At 40.3% G+C, this 19,369-nt stretch overlaps 3 protein-coding genes across 9 annotated transcripts in view; 1 reads left to right on the forward strand and 2 right to left on the reverse strand.

The window, feature by feature from the left end:
* Positions 1 to 2,569: 2,569 nt before the first annotated feature.
* On the reverse strand, positions 2,570 to 4,077 carry ZNF830 (zinc finger protein 830). The gene has a single exon (XM_061142808.1). It carries the CDS (start codon positions 4,033 to 4,035, stop codon positions 2,914 to 2,916), a length of 1,122 nt encoding a protein of 373 aa, XP_060998791.1. The 5' UTR covers positions 4,036 to 4,077; the 3' UTR covers positions 2,570 to 2,913.
* A 53-nt stretch (positions 4,078 to 4,130) lies between these two features.
* The window catches only part of CCT6B (chaperonin containing TCP1 subunit 6B), a 42,267-nt gene continuing 27,028 nt past the window's right edge, over positions 4,131 to 19,369 (forward strand). For 3 of the 7 annotated variants that reach the window (XM_061142801.1, XM_061142806.1, XM_061142802.1), the window contains exons 1-5: positions 4,131 to 4,352; positions 6,164 to 6,227; positions 6,784 to 6,918; positions 10,154 to 10,327; positions 16,887 to 16,990. In XM_061142801.1, the coding sequence (XP_060998784.1) occupies positions 4,216 to 4,352; positions 6,164 to 6,227; positions 6,784 to 6,918; positions 10,154 to 10,327; positions 16,887 to 16,990 (614 nt within the window). In that variant the 5' untranslated portion in view covers positions 4,131 to 4,215. Of the gene's footprint in view, positions 4,353 to 5,940; positions 6,021 to 6,163; positions 6,228 to 6,783; positions 6,919 to 10,153; positions 10,328 to 16,886; positions 16,991 to 19,369 lie in introns of all 7 variants that reach the window. The other 4 variants (XM_061142804.1, XM_061142805.1, XM_061142800.1 and 1 more) reach the window with 3 other exon arrangements.
* LOC133057947 (diphthamide biosynthesis protein 3-like) lies at positions 15,202 to 16,637 on the reverse strand. The gene is made up of 2 exons (XM_061145064.1): positions 16,613 to 16,637; positions 15,202 to 16,302 (listed from the first exon to the last, which is right to left on the reverse strand). The coding sequence occupies exons 1-2, from the start codon at positions 16,635 to 16,637 to the stop codon at positions 15,989 to 15,991; spliced, it is 339 nt and encodes a 112-aa protein (XP_061001047.1). The 3' UTR covers positions 15,202 to 15,988.

The following is a 19,369-nucleotide window of genomic DNA, read 5'->3' on the forward strand; positions in this document are numbered from 1 at the left end:
CTTAGAATTTGGGAACATGGCTGGTATTCACAGTCTAATGCAAATCTGTTTCACATAGCTCTAAGAGGTATAAAGAAGCTCTCCAAGGCATGGAGGATCAAGAAGGATTCAACAACTCTGGTTGCTGTCTACATCAATCTCAGATTCAAGAAGAATTCACTGGCTTTTGATCAAGGACCCATTACTCATGCTCTGAGTTTTGAGAGCTTTTGGGTCCTCCTAAAAACCCAGTGGGGGGTTTATATGCTTGGTACTCCTTAAGCTCTTCTTTAACTGTTACAGTAAAGGACTCAAGAACCTCAAGGCTACTCAACTGTTAACTTAGTGAAAGTGCCAACTCCTTAGAGCATGGCATTCAAGGCCCTCCTTGGCTTGTAACCCACCTTTCCAATTGCCACTCCCACTGTTGTCAGGGATAAACACTGCTCCAGTTAAATTAGGCTGCTCCCTACCTCCTGAAGATGTTGTACTTTTCCATTTGGATACCTTTATTTTTTTGGCTGTTTGGTGCAACGTGTGGGATTTTAGTTCCCTGACCAGGGATCCAGCCCATGCCCCATGTGAAAACTAATTTCACATTCTTTTTACTTTTTCATGTGGGTTTCTAGAAAATTTAATATATGTATGTGGCTTGCATTTTATATGTATGTGTGTATGCTTAGACACTGTTGTGTATGACTTTTAAGACCCCAGGGCTGCAGCCCACCGGGCTCCTCAGTCTGTAGAATTCTCCAGGCAAGAATACTGGAGTGAGTTGCCATTTCCTACTCCAGATTTACCTGACCCAGGGATCGAACCCACGTATCCTGCACTGCATGTGGATTATTTACTGCTGAGCCACTTATTTTTAATTAAGAATACTTTCTTTTAAAGACTTTTTTTGACGTGTGCCATTTTCAAAGTCTTTATTGAATTTGTTACAAGATTGCTTGTTTTATGTTTTGGTTTTGTCTGCAAGGCATGTGGGGTCTTAGCTCCCTGAGCAGGGATCAAACATGCACCCCCTGTATTGGAAGGCCAAATCTTAACCTCTGGACCACCAGGGAAGTCCCTTGAATTATAGTTTTAATATACAGTGCTCCTTTACATCATTAGCCTACTCTCTTAGGCCCGTGTAGAAGTGAGCCCATCCTTCAAGCCCCACCTTGTACTTTCTCACATCCTGAAATAATATGATAAATGATAAAAAAAATTCTAAGTCTGGGTTCATATATTTGATGCAGACATACCCTTTACATTATCAAACTGAGGTTACTCAGATCAGCTGGACAGATCAGGAAAGCAAAGCCTTTCTGCCAAAGACCATAGGACAATTAATATGTTCTGGAAGTGTTAGATAACTTCATACAGGCACCCATACTAGAAAAACTCCAAACCCCTAATTCCATCTATATTTCTCCTATTGTTCATCACTTCTAGTCACTAAGATGTTAGCTCTTCCTGTGAAATTCTTTCAATTCTATTACCTTTCTTTCAGTACATACCTAATTAGTCTTAGTTGCTTTGCTTTTAAAGTCTAGTTTCCAAGTAGTTTCCCAGCTTCCTGCCCCCTACCTATGTTCATTCCATCCTATATACTGCAACTAAAATAATCTTCCCTGTTTTTTGCAGATATAACTCTCAGCTCAAAAACTTTCTTTTTGCCCAGTGTCTGTAGGAAGAATTCTTTTGTTCAACATTCAAGGCTTTTTCATACCTTAACCCTGGACCTAAAACCTGGGCTTCAGGGAAATCAGATTGAGCTTATGCAAATCACTTAGAACTCTGCCTGGCTTATATGTAAAAAAGTCTTAGCTATTACCTCCTTCCTACAACTGATAGAACCTGTTAACTCTGAACCCTAATTTACCACAATATTTAACAATAAAATCTAACATTAGGTGGGATATAAATAAAAGATAGTTATTTCTTTTATGCGACAGACAGTAAACTTGTGGGATGTGGCATTTCAAGAAAAAATAAAGCCTGGGAAAATGTAAATGTGTTCTGGATTTAGCACAGTGGTGCCCAAATTTTAGCCTTATTAAAGAATAATGGGAAGTTTGCTTTTTTTTTGGCCAAGCCTCACAGCTTTCTGGGATCTTAGTTTCCTGACCAGGGTACCAGAGATTGAACCCGCGCCCGCTGCAGTGGAAGTGCCGAGCCCTGACCACTGGACCATCTGGGAATTCTCACAGAAGAACCTGGGAAGCTTTCAAAACTAACATAGGTGTCTGAGCCCCACTCTAGCTTTACTGAATCTCTTCAATGGTAGGGGCACATGAATTTTAGAAAAAGCTTCACACATGATTCATGTACACTTTTTTAAAAACTGCATGAAATTTTCATGTGCACCTACAACCAAGAATCACTGGTTTAATACAGAAACTCTGGATTAAGGAAGTTGGTCATACTTGGCATATATTTTTCACTATGTTCCCCTGGGACATGGTTTTATAAAACAGAGAACTAACTAGCACTGAGTAACTTATGTGTTCATGAGCAGTGTTCTTAAAAACAAAACAACCTTGAATTTGATTTAGTGAGTTGGAAAAGAACAAGTCATATATACCACAAATGCCACACTTGGTTTTCATTTAAAAGCTTGTCTGTTAGTCTGACTTCTATTAGTTTATAAATCTCAAACCAGAATTCTTAGGTAAATATATATTTAAAATGTACAACATTTACAGTTTTTACAACCCAAACTTTAGCTATATAAATGTATGAAAAAACTGGCATTTAAGGAATACTTCAAAAACACCTCTACCTCAAAAATATTTTACACTAATCTTCCAAAGTGGTCTCTTCGAAGGTTCATTGTATCTCAACAATCCAGTTAGGTGACCAAATCTCTAGGCATGGAGTAAAGGGTACTGTACTGAGAGACAGCACTTTCTACACAACAGTACAAAATCGTGGGTCTCTGATACCCTATAACAAAGCTCCCTTCACTCTCCAATCCTGAGACAACAAATCCTGTAGTTCCCCCTCGTCATCGCTGTCAACATTCTCCTCTTCCTTTTTCTGCAGTTCTTTTATGGTCAGAACCTCTTTAAGCTTATTTTTTATTTCATCCTGGCGATTCCGCAGCTTTTCCACTCGACGGTAACACTCAATCTGCTCATCGATCTCCCCAATCTGCCGGTCCAACCGTCCCTCCTCATCCTCTTCGGCAACTATGGCTTCGGAAATAGTGTTGACCTGTCTCATAGCTTTTTGAAATTCGTCCCATTCTTTGTCCATCTGGTCCTTCGGGGCATCAACCTTTCGTACCCTCGCGTCTATCTCAGGGTCGTCAAAAAACCCTTCTGGTAATGCTTCCGCAGTGTTTTCTCTCCTTTCCACTACTTTTTCATGTATTTCTGCTTTCTCAATTGATCCGGAATGAGGGATTAAGGGGGCCTTGGGAGGATTTGTATCCGAGAAATTGCTTGGCAGCCTACTACCAGTTGCCTCCCGCGAGGAGGAAAGTGAGTGTTCCTTGCTCTGTGAATTGGACGGCTGCTTACAGGCATCCCCCTTCTTCCCTTCTGCTCCTCCTCCTCCCTTCTCCTCCTCCTCGTCCTCCTCGTCATCATAATCAGGGAGTAAACCGAGTCCCGAAGCCTTACCGACGGTCGTCCTAGTGGACTCCTTTCCGGCTTTGTCAAAGTTGGTGGGCAAAGCGGACGTGGAGGGCTGTACCTGAGAAACCAGGGAGGCCTTCGCTCTTTTGGCATCTTGGCTCTCAGAGTCCGGCGCCTTCCTCTTGGTGGACTGAGGCACTGCGCTGGTGGACGGGCCCTGGGCTGCTTCCTTCGCGCCTTTCAGCTCGGCCACTTTCTCTCGGTGCTGCTTTCCCAGGACGTGAGTCTGCCACAGGAGCTCGCTCTTAACCGGAGTGTTACACAGGGCACAACTCAGCTGCCCCAAGCGGTTGTACTTCGCGAATGGAGATTCTATCCGTTTCCGGTTGGTGCTCAGACGCTGCTTTTCCTTCATCAACCGCCGCAGTTCGTCCTGATTCACCACTCGCTTCCCCGCTGCAGGCCGGGCAGAGGCGGACGACGCCATCTTTGCTATCCGATCGGAGGCGAGCCTGGCTTCCGTCCCGGCGATGTCTGATGACGTCACTTCCTTTCCGGACGCGGATTGGCTGAGGCTCCGGGACGTGAGCTGTGGCGCCCAGATTTTCTTCCGTAACGTACCGTAGGCGATTTTTGCCTGCAGGTTCGCTTCTCCGGCATTCTGTTCATGGCTGCGATAAAGGCCATAAACTCCAAGGCTGAGGTGGCACGGGCCCAGGCGGCCTTGGCCGTCAATATATGCGCCGCCCGAGGGCTGCAGGATGTGTTGCGGACCAACTTGGGTCCCAAGGGCACCATGAAAATGTGAGACGGCCGTTGGAGCGGCGGTTAGGGCGTCGGGGTTTGTTGGGCATCTAGGCTCCCTGTGAGGCAGAGGTTCCGCAGAGTTTGGAGCGATGTGGACGCATTTGCGGGCCTGCTTTTCCTCGTTTCCATTCCTGCCCTCAGTTCATCTCCTGCCTGGTCGAGGAGGAGAAATGCAACCCGAGGAAAGGGCTCACGAGTGAAGCGGTGACCATCCCCGTTCCCCGCCCCCCCCCCCTCTTGTTTAGGTTCATATGTAATTAAAAGTTCATTAAGTGTCTCGTATGAAACATAAGCTATCTGGCTCTCTTGCCTTTAAAGAGTTTGGGTTTTGTTTGGCAGTGTGCTGTAGTGGAGAGGGCTCGGGCTCTGGAGCCTGGCCGGCGTGGGTTCAAATCCCAAGTTTTTTAGATTTTAAGTCTTTAGGCAAGTTGAACGCTCTGTGCATACGGTTCATCATATGTATTTATCCTTTAGCATGTATTTATTTAGGACCATTATTTGCATTAGAAGAGAGTGGGGATGGGACAGAGACTTCCCTGTCAGTCTACTGGTTGACTCCCGGCTTCCACTGCAGGGGAAGCGGTTAGATCCCCGGTGGGGGAACTAAAAGATCCCGCGTGCCCTGTGGTGTGACCAAGAAAAAAAGAGTGAGGGAAAGAGACTAGTGAGGGCAATGATGAAGTGTAAGAGGAGAGATGCAGTCTCAGAAGAATGAGCAGAGTAATTAGTATTGACAGTAAAAGAGGGCACTGATTATGTCTAGTTGGGATGCTGGGAATACGGAGATGACCAAGATAAGAGTTTCTGTTCTTAAGGAGTTCTGGTAGAGATGATTGTGCTAATGGTTATATATATATGTATATACAGCATATATTGTACTGAAGAAAGGGATTATAACTGATGACAGAAGGGAGAAAGGAAAGCTTCTCAAATAATAGAATTTTCCCTCAATCTTGAAAGAGGATTAGAGTTCACCAGTTAGAGACGGGAGTAAAGGCCTTCTATGTAGAATAACTTCAGGACCAAGAAAGCCCAACGGTATAAATCCAACAGAAAGGAAACCAAACATGATTTATTAAGGGAACCACAATATTTTCCCTCAAGATCTCACTTGGTAGAATAAGTAGAAAAGAATAGACATTCCCCAAATTGGGAAAGGTAAACTATGTCATTGTTAAATAGCCTGGATTTTACGTTGAAGGTGATGGAGAATATGAAAATCAGGGAATTTTTTGATCAGGGAACTTACTGAATCACATTGTCTTTTAGAAAGATAAATGCAGTGTGGAGGGTAGATTCCAATTCAGAAATATCAGGATGCTAAGTAGTCCAGATTAGAGATGATGATGACAATGGAAATGACAGGAGAGGGTAGATTCAAGAGACCTTTAGATTGTAGGGTTGACAGAACTTGATCTTATAAACATGAAAGATGAAGGAAAAAATAGTTCAGTGAATGAATGTAACATTTCACAAAAATAAGAAACCTGCAGAAAATTCACAAATAATGTGGTTTGTAGACTTCCAAGTACTCTTCCAAGTACCAAACCACTGTTCATAACTCATTGACTGCTTCTATCCCTAGACTTGCAAATCCTCCTTTGGAAATGAAATCATCATTGCAGTCCATCTGGGGAGAAGTGATAGTGTGGCTTGCAAATGGTGGTAATTACTGTGGTGTCCCCCATGATATAATGGAAGTTTTCCATACCCAGTTACTTATATTAAAGATAGTGGAGTGGCAAATACTGGAAGTGTCTTGTTTGGCTCTTGCCATATGAGGTTAATAACCACTGTTTTCTGAACAGGCTTGTTTCTGGGGCAGGAGATGTCAAACTCACCAAAGATGGCAATGTGCTTCTCCATGAGATGGTGAGCTGATGATGCTGACTTAATAAACCTTAATATATCATAACTGAGGACATAGTACAATTTGTGTATCTTTAAACCAAGGCCGTCAGCTAAATACTGCTGTCATGAGATATGTTTGTTGGATTAAACCTTAGGGGAAAAAAAAAGTCTATTGACTGTTTTCAAATCTTACAAATAATAGCTTAGGGATACTTCCAAATTAGTTACATTTTTTAAAGGCACTGCAGTATGTTCTTTGTAATCATGGGGAAAAAAATTCCTTGCAATTTTAGTAAATATATTCATCTTCAAGATTGAAGGATTTAATCTTATTTTGGAAATGTCATTGCATTCTGAAGCAGAGATGCTTTTATAAAATGTTCAAACCTCATTAGTTCTCAGTTTTTAACTTTTGGTTTTGACATTTATTATGTATGATAATACAGAACTTGTGAACTAATAGAATGAAGCTTATTTAATTTCTTAATTTTACTTTTGACCCTTAGAATATCTTGCTTGTGGTGGACTCTTTCTTTTCTCATTCTCTCTCTCTTGTAATCTGCTTACTTTTTTTCAGCAAATTCAACACCCAACAGCTTCCTTGATAGCAAAAGTAGCAACAGCCCAGGATGACATTACAGGAGATGGTACTACTTCAAATGTTCTAATCATTGGAGAGTTACTAAAACAAGCTGATCTTTACATTTCTGAGGTATTAGAATTTCATAGAATGCACATTCATGTGGCATTTTATTTTTGAATACAAAGTTATTTATTTTTTGTTAGTAAAATGGTTTAATTTTAGACTGCAATAATTAATTTTTATCAAGATATTTTTGGACAGTTATAAATGGAAATAACAAACCTTTTTGCCAAAATAATGCCTTTTTATTGAAATTATATACCTAACCTTAACCCTAAAAAATAAATTATTTGAGATACATAAAAGTTAAAAAAATAGCCATGTACCCATGACTAATGGCCTAAGAAAGAAAATATCACTGATAAAGCTGAAACCAAATTATGGACCTTTTGAAAAAATAACTAGAGGAAAATTATTGAAGTTTATCCACATTGTGAATTTACCTACCTTTCTAATTTTAGTTCTCTTTGTAAACAGTCTACTGTAGCCCGACTCCTTCGTTCACTGGCTTGTGAAATAATTACATACATTTCTACCTCCGTGCCTTTGTTCAATTTGTATTGTTTTCTTTGCATTATTTATCTGTCTTTTCTAATTAAGTAGTTGAATTTCTGCTGTTTCAAGGACCATTTTAGCAAAGCGTAATCTGGTCAAAGTGCTCAAAGGATCACTTCTTTGTGTTTCATTTAATATTGGGAATTGTCTATTAATTCAGTGCATGCAACTTATCTTAGGATGCTTTTGGCTATAAGCAGTAGAAACTTGACTAAAAGTCACTTAAACAATAAAAAATTTTCTCCTATAGCAAAAAATAGAGCAATAAAGCAGGCTTCTTGGGTTCATTGATTAAAAATTTACCAAGTCATCAATTGCCCAGGTCCTTTCTGTCTCTTAGCTCTTGCACTTGTGATGCTGTTTCATCATGGGCTTTTTCCATCCTGAATGACTGTCAGAAGAGATCAGGCTCCCTGCTTCCCTTTCTAATCCTCAGCAGGAGAGGACAAGAGAAAACAATTCAGCCAGTCATGGACTAAAAGTCCTTCCTTTATATGGTTGGGCCAACACTGGTCTTATGTCCATCCTAAACCAATGACAGTTTTTGGGAAATTGACTTAATCTAAAGGTAATCAGGAAGAACTCTCTGCAGGAAATAGGCCTGGGCTGAATCTTTAGGATGAGAAGGAGTGAGCCTGGTGAAAGAGTGGCAGGTGAGGAGAGTGACATTCCAGGCAGAAGGGACAGCGTGAGCAGAGGCACAGAGAAGAGACACAGCCAGTGTGTGTGCACAGCTGCAAGCAGTTTGGCCTTGGTGGGGTTCAAAGTGATGCAGACAGTAGTGAATAGGCACGTAATATTAACCAAGAAGGGTATTCATGTTAACATACTGATGAGTTAATTAATGGTCAGATGGGCATTTCAGATATTTAGGCGACAGTTTAAGAGAGTCAAGACTGATGTTTTTCCTAGTAGTCCAGGTGAGAAGTTGTGAGGTCCTAGGCTGAAGAAGCGTTTTGAAGATGGTTAGTAACACAGGCTCTGGCATCAGGTTTTGTGGGTTTTAAATCCTGACTCTGGCTCTTACTCAGTTCAGTTCAGTTCAGTCGCTCAGTCGTGTCCGACTCTTTGCGACCCCATGAATCGCAGCACGCCAGGCCTCCCTGTCCATCACCAACTCCCGGAGTTTACTCAAACTCATGCCCATCGAGTCAGTGATGCCATCAAGCCATCTCATCCTCTGTCGTCCCCTTCTCCTCCTGCCCCCAATCCTTCCCAGCATCAGGGTCTTTTCCAGTGAGGCAACTCTTCACGTGAGGTGGCCAAAGTATTGGAGTTTCAGCTTCAGTATCAGTCCTTCCAATGAACATCCAGGACTTAATCTCCTTTAGGATGGACTGGTTGGACCTCCTTGCTGTCTAAGGGACTCTCAAGAGTCTTCTCCAACACCACAGTTCAAAAGCATCAATTTTTCAGCACTCAGCTTTCTTCACAGTCCAACTCTCACATCCATACATGACCACTGGAAAAACCTAGGCTGTTGATCTAAGCCTTTAAGCCTAAATTTCCTCATCTGTGAAACAGGAATAATATCAGCACCCACTTCATAGTGTTGAGGGGACTGAAATAATACATGTAAAGTCCTTAGAACAGTGCCTGGTACAAATACTCAATAAATGTCAACTTTTGAAGTTACTGTAGGACTGATTAAATGAATGGAGGATGGGAATAAATTAGAACTCGTTCAGTAAGTTTATGTATTATTTTCCAGAATAAGCAAAAGTGTTTTTTCAAAAATATTTTTGTTATAATGTCAGACCTATAGAAGATTTGCAAGAATACTCCAAAGGGTAACATTTCTCTCTTGTTCATAAATATATGGTATATATGTACCATATATACCATATATTTATATAGTAATATACATATTTTTTCTAATGGTATAAGAATAAGTTCCAGACATGGTGATCTAAATATTTCAGTGTATGTTTCTTAAAACCATGGAATTCTCATATATAACCACAATATAGTGATCAAAACAGGACATTAATATAAACACACTTGATACAGTACTATTATCTGATCTGCAGGTTTTGTTCAAATTCCATCACTTATCCCAATAATGTCCTTTATAGCAGAAGAAAATTTAGGCTCATGCGTCATATTCAGTTGTCATATCCCTTTAGTCTTCTTTAAGCTGGAATAGTTCCTAAGCCATCTGTTGTGTTTCATGACATTGCTGACATAGCTACTTTTAGAGTATAGGCTGTTTTTTTCTTTTGAAGAAAGTCCCTCAGTTTGGCTTTGTCTATTTCCTCATGATCAGATTCAGGTTATGAACTTTCAGCAGGAATGCCATGGAAGTGCTGTTGAGGTCTTAATGCAGTTTACCAGGAGGCACATAGTGTGTGTGTGTTCCATTCTATGATGTTAACTTTGAACATTTCATGAAGGTGCTGCCTATCTGTCATTTTTCTCCAAACTGTGCTGGTTCTTTTCCTCTGCATTGCAAGGAGTCTGTTGTGCTCATTTGGAAGAGTACTACACAACAATGTGTTATCGTTTTCAGAAATAAGAATAACTTTTGTAGTTTTTTGTACTGTCATAAAATGTAAACAGTTTTTCTGTAAGTTTGAGATTGTTTTAAATATGAAGCACTGAAAGAGTACTTTTATAAATTACATACCTACACTTATATTTAGTGGCATTGATGTGGGTAATTACTTTTTTTGGACAATCCTATTAATAGGAAAGGATGATTACTTTTACTTTGTATAACTTACTTTATAGTTTTATGTTGTTGTATTAGGGCCTGCACCCTAGAATAATAGCTGAAGGCTTTGAAATTGCAAAAATAAAGGCACTTGAAGTTTTGGAACAAGTTAAAATTAAAAAAGAGATGAAGAGAGAAATCCTTTTAGATGTGGCTAGAACATCTCTACAAACTAAGGTTCATCCTCAACTGGCTGATGTGTTAACAGAGGTATGTAGTTAAACTTTTGCAGAATGAGTACAGACTAACACATGGTGACATTTTTCTTTTTCTTATAATCAACTATTTGTGTGTGCTTGTGTGTGTCTGTGTGTGTGTGTGTGTATGCATGTGCATGTGCGTGCATGCATGTGCGCACGCTCAGTTGTGTCCTACTCTTTGTGACACCATGGACTCTTTGCTTCTCTGCCCATGGAGTTTTCCATGCAAGAATATTGGAGTGGGTTGCCATTTCCTTCTCCAGGGGATCTTCCCAACCCAGGGATGGAATCTGCATCTCTTATGTCTCCTGCATTGGTAGGTAGATTCTTTACCACTGTGCCACCTGGGACGCTCCCAGTCAACTATGACATGTGGTTCTTTTGAACATACAATAAAATATGGAAGACAAACATTTATTTATAGGCTTATTTATAGAATAGATTTGATTGGTCAGAACAGTATGTATAATTTTTCAAAAGTGTCATATTAAACCTTTTGTTAAAAAAAAAATAAACCTTTTGTTGAAAAAGTTGGGAGGGGCTTGGCTGCCTGTGGCTCACCCCCTCTGGACACCATTGGAGTTATATACTGGTCTCCTAAAGCTAAAGGTCCATATTTATTATGCAAGCTTGAGGACATGGTTTTGACAGTGTACCTTGTAATTGAGATTACCACTTTAATGAACATGATAGAGTTGATAGATAATATTCAAATCTGGGAAATGTATACTTGTTTACTTATAAAGGTAGAATATATAAATATAATATCAGGACAAGGTTGGGGATTTTGGGAAGGTTTTTTTTATCAGATACCTATAGTTTGATGATGTCGTCATTGTCCTTCCGCTTTACAGTTTTTGAAACTTGAGTGTGTTAGTGTATCAGGAATGAAGAGTTCATAACAAAAAAATTCACAAGACATTGACATATAAATCAGAATTGTATCTTACTAATTTACTTTGAGAAATACAAATACTAAATGGACTGAAACACCTGAGTTCTTTCTAGTCAGTTCTTCCATTCAGTTCAGTTGCTCTGTCGTGTCTGACTCTTTGCAGCCCCATGCACTGCAGCACGCCAGGCTTCCCTGTCCATCACCAACTCCCAGAGCTTACTCAAACTCATGTGCATTGAGTGAGTGATGCCATCCAACCATCTCATGCTGTCGTCCCCTTCTCCTCCCACCTCCAGTCTTTCCCAGCATCAGGGTCTTTTCCGATGAGTCAGTTCTTCACATCAGGTGGCCAAAATATTGGAGTTTCAACTTCAGAATCAGTCCTTCTAATGCATATTCAGGGCTGATTTCCTTTAGAATGGAATAGTTGGATCGCCTTGCAGTCCCAGGGACTCTCAAGAGTCTTCTCCAACTCCACAGTTCAAAAACATCAATTCTTTGGCACTCAGCTTTCCTTTATAGTCCAACTCTCACATCCATACATGACTACCGGAAAAACCATAGCTTTGACCAGATGGACCTTTGTTGGCAAAGTAATGTCTCTGCTTTTTAATATGCTGTCTAGGTTGGTCATAGCTTTTCTTCCAAGGAGCAATGTCTTAATTTCATGGCTGCAGTCACCATCCACAGTGATTTTGGAGCCTCCCAAAATAAAGTCTGTCACTGTTTCCCCATCTATTTGCCATGAAGTGATGGGACCAGATGCCATGATCTTGGTTTTCTGAATGTTGAGTTTTAAGCCAACTTTTTCACTCTCCTCTTTCACTTTCATCAAGAGGCTCTTTAGTTGTACTTCACTTTTCTGCCATAAGGGTGGTGTCATTTGCATATCTGAGGTTATTGATACTCCTCCTAGCAGTCTTGATTCCAGCTTGTGCTTCATTCAGCCCGGCATTTTGCATGATGTATTCAGCATATAAGTTAAATAGGCAGCATAAGAATATATATTCCTGTGTACTCCTTTCCCAATTTGGAACCAGTCTGTTGTTCCATGTCCAGTTCTAACTGTTGCTTCTTGAGCTTCATAACAGATTTCTCAGGCAGCAGGTCAGGTGGTCTGGTATTCCCATCTCTTTCAGAATTTTCCAGTTTGTTGTGATCCACACAAAGGCTTTGGCGTAGTCAGTAAAGCAAAAGTAGATGTTTTTCTGGAGCTCTCTTGCTTTTTCCATGGTGCAGGGGGTGTTTGCAATTTGATCTCTGGTTCCTGTGCCCTTTCTAAATCCAGCTTGAACATCTGGAAGTTCATGGTTCACGTACTGTTGAAGCCTGGCTTGGAGAATTTTGGCCATTACTTTGCTAGCATGTGAGATGAGTGCAACTGTGTGGTAGTTTGAGCATTCTTTGGCATTGCCTTTCTTTGGGATTGGAATGAAAACTGACCTTTTCCAGTCCTGTGGCCACTGCTGAGCTTTCCAGATTTGCTGGCATGTTGAGTGCACCACGTTCACAGCATCATCTTTTAGGATTTGAAATAGCTCAACTGGAATTCCATCCCCTCCGCTAGCTTTGTTCGTAGTGATGCTTCCTAGGGCCCACTTGACTTTGCATTCCAGGATGTCTGGCTCTAGGTGAGTGATCACACCATCGTGGTTATCTGGGTCATGAAGATCTTTTTTGTATAGTTCTGTGTATTCTTCCCATCCTTTCTTAATATCTTCTGCTTCTGTTAGGTCCATATCATTTCTGTTCTTTATTGAGCCCATCTTTGCATGAAATGTTCCCTTGGTATCTCTAATTTTCTCTAAGAGATCTCTAGTCTTTCCCATTCTATTGTTTTCCTCTATTTCTTTGCATTGATCACTGAGGAAGGCTTTCTTATCTCTCCTTGCTATTCCTTGGAACTCTGCATTCAAATGGGTATATCTTTCCTTTTCTCTTTTGCCTTTTGCTTCTCTTCTTTTCTCAGCTATTTGTAAGACCTCCTCAGACAACCATTTTGCCTTATTGCATTTGTTTTTCTTGGGGATGGTCTTGATCACTGCCTCCTGTACAGTGTCACAAACCTCTGTCCATGGTTCTTCAGGCACCTAGTCTATCAAGTCTGTCTTGAATCTATTTGTCACTTCCACTGTGTAATTGTAAGGGATTTGATTTAGGTCATACCTGAATGGTCTAGTGGTTTTCCCTACTTTCTTCAATTTACGTCTGAATGTGGCAATAAGTTCACCTGAGTCACAGTCAGTTCCTGGTCTTGTTTTGCTGACTGTACAAAGCTTCTTCATCTTTGGCTGCAAAGAATATAATCAGTCTGATTTCAGTATTGACCCTCTGGTGATGTCCATGTGTAGAGTCTTGTGTTGTTGGAAGATGGTGTTTGCTATGACCTGTGCGTTCTCTTGGCAAAACCCTGTCAGCCTTTGCACTGCTTCAGTTTGTACTCCAACGACAAATTTGCCTGTTACTCCAGGTAGTTCTTGACTTCCTACTTTTGCATTCCAGTCCCCAATAATGAAAAGGACATCTTTTTTACGGGCTAGTTCTAGAAGGTCTTGTAGGTCTTCATAGAACCATTCAAGTTCATATTCTTCAGCATTACTGGTCGGGGCATAGACTTGGATTACCGTGATATTCAGTGGTTTGCCTTGGAAATGAAGAGAGATCATCCTCTTGTTTTTGAGATTGTATCCAAGTACTGCATTTCAGACTCTTCTGTTGACTGTGAGGGCTACTCCATTTTTTCTAAGGGATTCTTGCCCACAGTAGTAGATATATGGTCATCTGAGTTAAATTCACCCATTCCAGTCCATTTTAGTTCGCTGATTCCTAAAATGTTGATGTTCCCTCTTGCCATCTTCTGTTTGACCACTTCCCATTTGCCTTGATTCATGGACCTAACATTCCAGGTTTGTATGCAATATTGTTCTTTACAGCATTGGAGTTTACTTCCATCACCAATCACATCCACAACTGGGTATTGTTTTCTCTTTGACTCTGCCTCTCCATTCTTTCTGGAGTTATTTCTCCACTGATCTCCAGTAGCATATTGGGCACCTGCCGACCTGGGGAGTTCATCTTTCAGTGTCATACCTTTTTGCCTTTTCATACTGTTCATGGTGTTCTCAAGGCAAGAATATTGAAATGGTTTGCCATTCCCTTCTCCAGTGGATCACGTTTTGTCAGAACTCTCCACCATGACCAATCCGTCTTGGGTGGCCCTACATGGCATGGTTCATAGTTTCATTGAGTTAGACAAGGCTGTGGTCCATGTGATCAGTTTAATTAGTTTTCTATGATTGTGGTTTTCATTCTGTCTTCCCTCTGATGGAGAAGGATAACAGGCTTATGGAAGCTTCCCAATGGGAGAGACAGGCTGAGGGGGGAAACTAGGACTTGTTTTGATGGGCGGGGCCGTGCTCAGTAAATGTTTAATCCAGTTTCCTTTTGATGGGCAGGGCTGTGTTCCCTCCCCATTGCTTACCAATAAGAAAACTGACTGAGGAAATCAAACTATGAAATTAAAGCATTTTCTTGCTGAGCAGAGTCTAAATAAAGACTGCTATATTTTCTGCATTTAGAGTATATATATCACATGACCCAGAATCTTCCAGCTCTCTAATTAGGGCCCCCATTCTCTTTTAGAGCTATAGAAACACTGTATACTCTAATTTTCCAATAGTTTATCATTATTTCCCATTAGTCATCAAACCCTTAAATCATATTCTCTCAGTAAACTTTTCCAAGATACAGATTTTTTTCCCTTTGTTTGTATTTTAGGGTGGTTATACTACAGCACTTAATTTCTGTAGTCAGTTATTTTCATATTACTTTTTGAGTTAAGCTATAGGCTGTGTTGTGTTGTGCTTCTCAAATTACATATCCCTGGGGATATTTGGCAAAATAAATGAGACATATCTTTCTGGAGTGTCAATTTTACTTTACAATTTTGAGGGAAACCATTATTTTCTTTTTTTTTTTTTTTTTCACAAAACCACTCAAGCATTTAATTAAATAACTAAGTAGGCACAGTTTTCTCCTATCATTCTGTTACCAGTTTCACTTCCTTTGGCTGTTTTTTTATCATGTCCTGATTTTCAAGGAAAACACAGAATATTGATAAGCAAAGTCCATATTCTTTGACCATTTTGTTTTTTGACTTTTCTTCTTAACTCACTAACTTTGTGAGCTCAGTATATTCTTCCTTTGCACCACGACCAGGACCCAGTATATGAAGCCTAATGAAATGGCATATTTAACAGAACACATATCCCTGATGAAGGTCCGTGTGGTGAGCGACTAGAAGGTGCAGTCCCAACGGACCAGAGGCAACTGACTTCCTTTAGCTTACAGCAGCAAAGCTGATGTTAAACTGCAAAGAAAGGGCTGATTTTAAAAATCTTCGTAAGTGACCAAAATAAAAATCTTTAAGTTAAAGAAAACTAATGCTTTGAGGTAGATGATGCTGTGGTCAGATAACAAAGTCATAAAGATATAAAAATAAAACTGAGGGAAAAAAGCACTGATTTCAAATTATCTTCTTTTATGTTTGGATGCAAACACTTCCAGTTCAAAGTTTAAGCACAAAATCCAGGTATGCCATGTGGTGGACTTGCTTCTTCAACAGGAGATGAACTTGGCGCCCAATGGAAGGAATCGGCTCTCATGAACAGCAAACCACAAAATGATTGTCCCCGTGAAGAAGCCGGTGACTCTGCGTTAGACTTTTCCAGCTTGCCTCATTCCCCAAGTTCAGGTTTTAGAATCTAAAAGTCTTCTTCAGCATTTAACTAGTTCTTTGCTGGTGGAAGGGGCTGGGACTGTCTCTCCACACGTGAACTGATCCTTGTCATAAATCACTTTTATAATGAGAGAGCAGCTAGGGCACGTTGCCACGTCTTCCCCGTTCTCCAAATCTTCCTTGGTGATGCAGAAGTTATCCCCACACGGGCAGGGGTAGAAGTAGGTCTCCGAGTCCTCGTCGTATTGGAAGTCCTCGATCTCCACCTCGTCGTGAAATACCGCCGTCGTCACTGGGACCGGCACAGGTCCGTCACTTTCGCCGTCCGATCCAGGCCGGGGCCCTGGGCCAACTTCCCATTATTTTCACATTAAAACAAATGTGCAAAACAATGCTATAAATCAACTTTACTCCAGTAAAATTAAAAACAAAAACCAAATGTATATATTGTGGCATGACATGGAAGAGTTTCATGGTAAAACAGAAGAATTAAAAATTTCATGTTGTTAGAGTGAGCAAATTTGAACTCTTTCCTGAGATTACATTTCCTTCTTTTCCATTAAGGTGTCCTCTAGTGGAAAAGTCTGAGTCATGTTGGTCTAGTAGGCTTGGCAGTTAAAGACACCTCTGATTTCTAGTCCTGACTACTACTGTTAGACTACCTGTTAGACTTTGTTTTAAGACCATAATTCTTAAAGTCTTCTCTGTTAAATGAAGGGTTTGGACCTGATAATCTCTGAAGTTCATGTAGGCTCTAAAGTATCCATTGGCATTGGTTATCATTAGTGTCCCTGAGAAAGTGGTATTTTTTTTGTCTTGCCCTGTGTTTTGGAGCCTGAAACACTTTATCTGCTTAGTCTAGTGATCAATTACTAGGGCCAGTGGTTTCTTTCAGTAGACCAAATAGTTTAACGTTCTAATCCATTTCTCTTTCAGGCTGTGGTGGATTCTGTTTTGGCAATTAGGAGACCGAATTACCCTATCGATCTCTTCATGGTAGAAATCATGGAGATGAAGCATAAATCGGAAACAGATACAAAGTAAGTGACATAAACTTTGACAGTGCATAGAGTCTAGAATACTTGATTATCTGCAGATATTCTGTCATTAATTTTATTAGTTACTTTTATTCAACATCTTTCTATTCATTTAGCATATATTAATTGGATACTTAGCCACAACCATTCACTTGTTTTAGGTGCTAGGAATGAAGAGTAAACAAAACAGTTTCTTTAAGAATCTTACATTTCCAATTGGAAGAGATAGTGAGCACATTATGCTCATAAGTGCTGTAAAGAGGCTAGAGCAGTTGTCTGTGTGAGCATGTGTGTGATTTTAGGATAGTCAAGGAAGAACATTGTGATGATAAAGTAAATAGCTAAAGCTGTCTTCGAAGAAATTAGGGTGATAGACGTGTGAACATCTGGAAGAAGAGCGCTCTAAGCAGAGGGAATAACAGTGGAAAATGTCCCCAGGGAGGTGTGTTTTGAGGTGTTCTAGTGTGCCTGGGTCATAGGAAGAGAAAAAAAGGAGAAGATGAGGTCAGAGAGGTAAGACAGTTAACATTGAGTATGTATGTAGTATGTACTCAGAGTGAATAGCACCTTGTTGATTTTGGACTTAACTCATTTTAAACATTCTGTTATATGGATAAGGCAATGGCAACCCACTCCAGTACTCTTGCCTGGAGAATCCCATGGACGGAGGAGCCTGGTAGGCTACAGTCCATGGGGTTGCTAAGAGTCGGACATGACTGAGCGACTTCACTTTCACTTTTCATTTTGTTTTTTTTTTTTTCACTTTTCACTTTCATGCATTGGAGAAGGCAATGGCAACCCACTCCAGTATTCTTGCCTTGAGAATCCCAGGGACGGGGGAGCCTGGTGGGCTGCCGTCTATGGGGTCGCACAGAGTTGGACATGACTGACGTGATTTTGCAGCATCAAGGACAAACTTACTGGGAATTCCCTGGTAGTCCAGTGGTTCCAACTCTGCACTTCTACTGCAGGGGACCTGGATTGAAACCCTGGTGAGGGAACTAAGATCTGCATGGCATGGCCAAAAATAAATAATAAGAACTTTGTCCATTAAAAAAAAACATTCTATTATGGAATATTCTAAACACATACAAAAGTAGAATAGAATAGTGAATGAACTCCCACATATCTGTCATTCATCTTTATCAATTTTCAATATATGGTTTGTCTTCTTTTTACCTTATATGCCCCCTTCTCTTTCTTTCTATACTTCTCTTTCCTTTCTTCTGCCCCAAATCTGGACTATTTTAAAGCCAATTCAGATGTTGTATTTTATCTGTAAATAACTTTATTTTTAACATACGTGTGGGTGTCTTTACATATTTGTAGAAGCCTGTTTGATTTGTCCTTTAATCTGCCTTGTCATTTTGTATGGTTTCCTGTTTCCTGCAGATCTTTTTAAACTTACCTTTCATTTCTTTAAACATATAGTTCACGTTTAATATTACAATATTTAAAGTTTTGTTTTTTCTCTTTCTGTTGTTTACTGTATTTTGTTGGTCCTCACTCATTGTGCTTTGTTTTCAATGTGTGTCATGGATTGTGTTGAAAAAAGTATTTATAGAAATAATTTGAGACCTAGGCTGAAGCTGCCTTTGTACAAAGAGGATTTGAATTTGCTGCTGCAAGAAGCCCAGAGACTGCTTTAAACTCAAGCCACAGCTTGAGGTTTTTATTGAATATCCAGTTGTTGCGAATTCTAACTACAAGTCCATAGGAGGGCTTCTGGGTTATACCCTGAGTATGTAGCCTTTGAAGTTCACTTAATGTGAAAAGAGTCTTCTATGATACTCTCTACTTTGGATAAACCTTGAGCTTTTAATTATTTCTCCCTCTCATTATAAGATCAAAGTTCAGATATGCTTGAATTGTGAGATGACTTTAGGATGAGTGCCTGCCGTTTTCTAGTTACCCTCTGGAGTTTCTATTTTGTTTTCAGTTTTGAAAAGAAAACTTTTGTGGCTCTGTACTATTTTGTGGCTCTTCAGTGTTTTTAAGGGTTGTTGTTTTTAATCCAGCATTTTTAGTTGCTTTTGGTAGTAATATTTGTCCAAATTAGCTTATGATTGCTGAGGGCAAGAAGTTCTTGGTTTATATTTCAGAAGAATCTCAGTGGTTGTTCTGTGGCAAGGACACTGTGGAGCAGGGGGTGTAGTGCAAAGGCAGATGCAGGAGATCTGTTAGGCATCTGTTGTAATACAGGTGAGAGATGAAAAAAGGTTTGGATCAGGGTACACTTAGAAAGAAGGAGCCCCAGGATTTGTTGATGGTCCCACTCAGAATGTGACAGAAGCAGAGGATTCAAGGATGTTTCTTGGGTTTTGAATGAGCAGCTGGAAAAGCAGAGATGCCATTTCTTGGGAAGGAGCAGGTGTGAGGCAA

Source organism: Dama dama, chromosome 5, assembly GCF_033118175.1.
Source record: "Dama dama isolate Ldn47 chromosome 5, ASM3311817v1, whole genome shotgun sequence".
Classification (NCBI taxonomy): domain Eukaryota; kingdom Metazoa; phylum Chordata; class Mammalia; order Artiodactyla; family Cervidae; genus Dama; species Dama dama.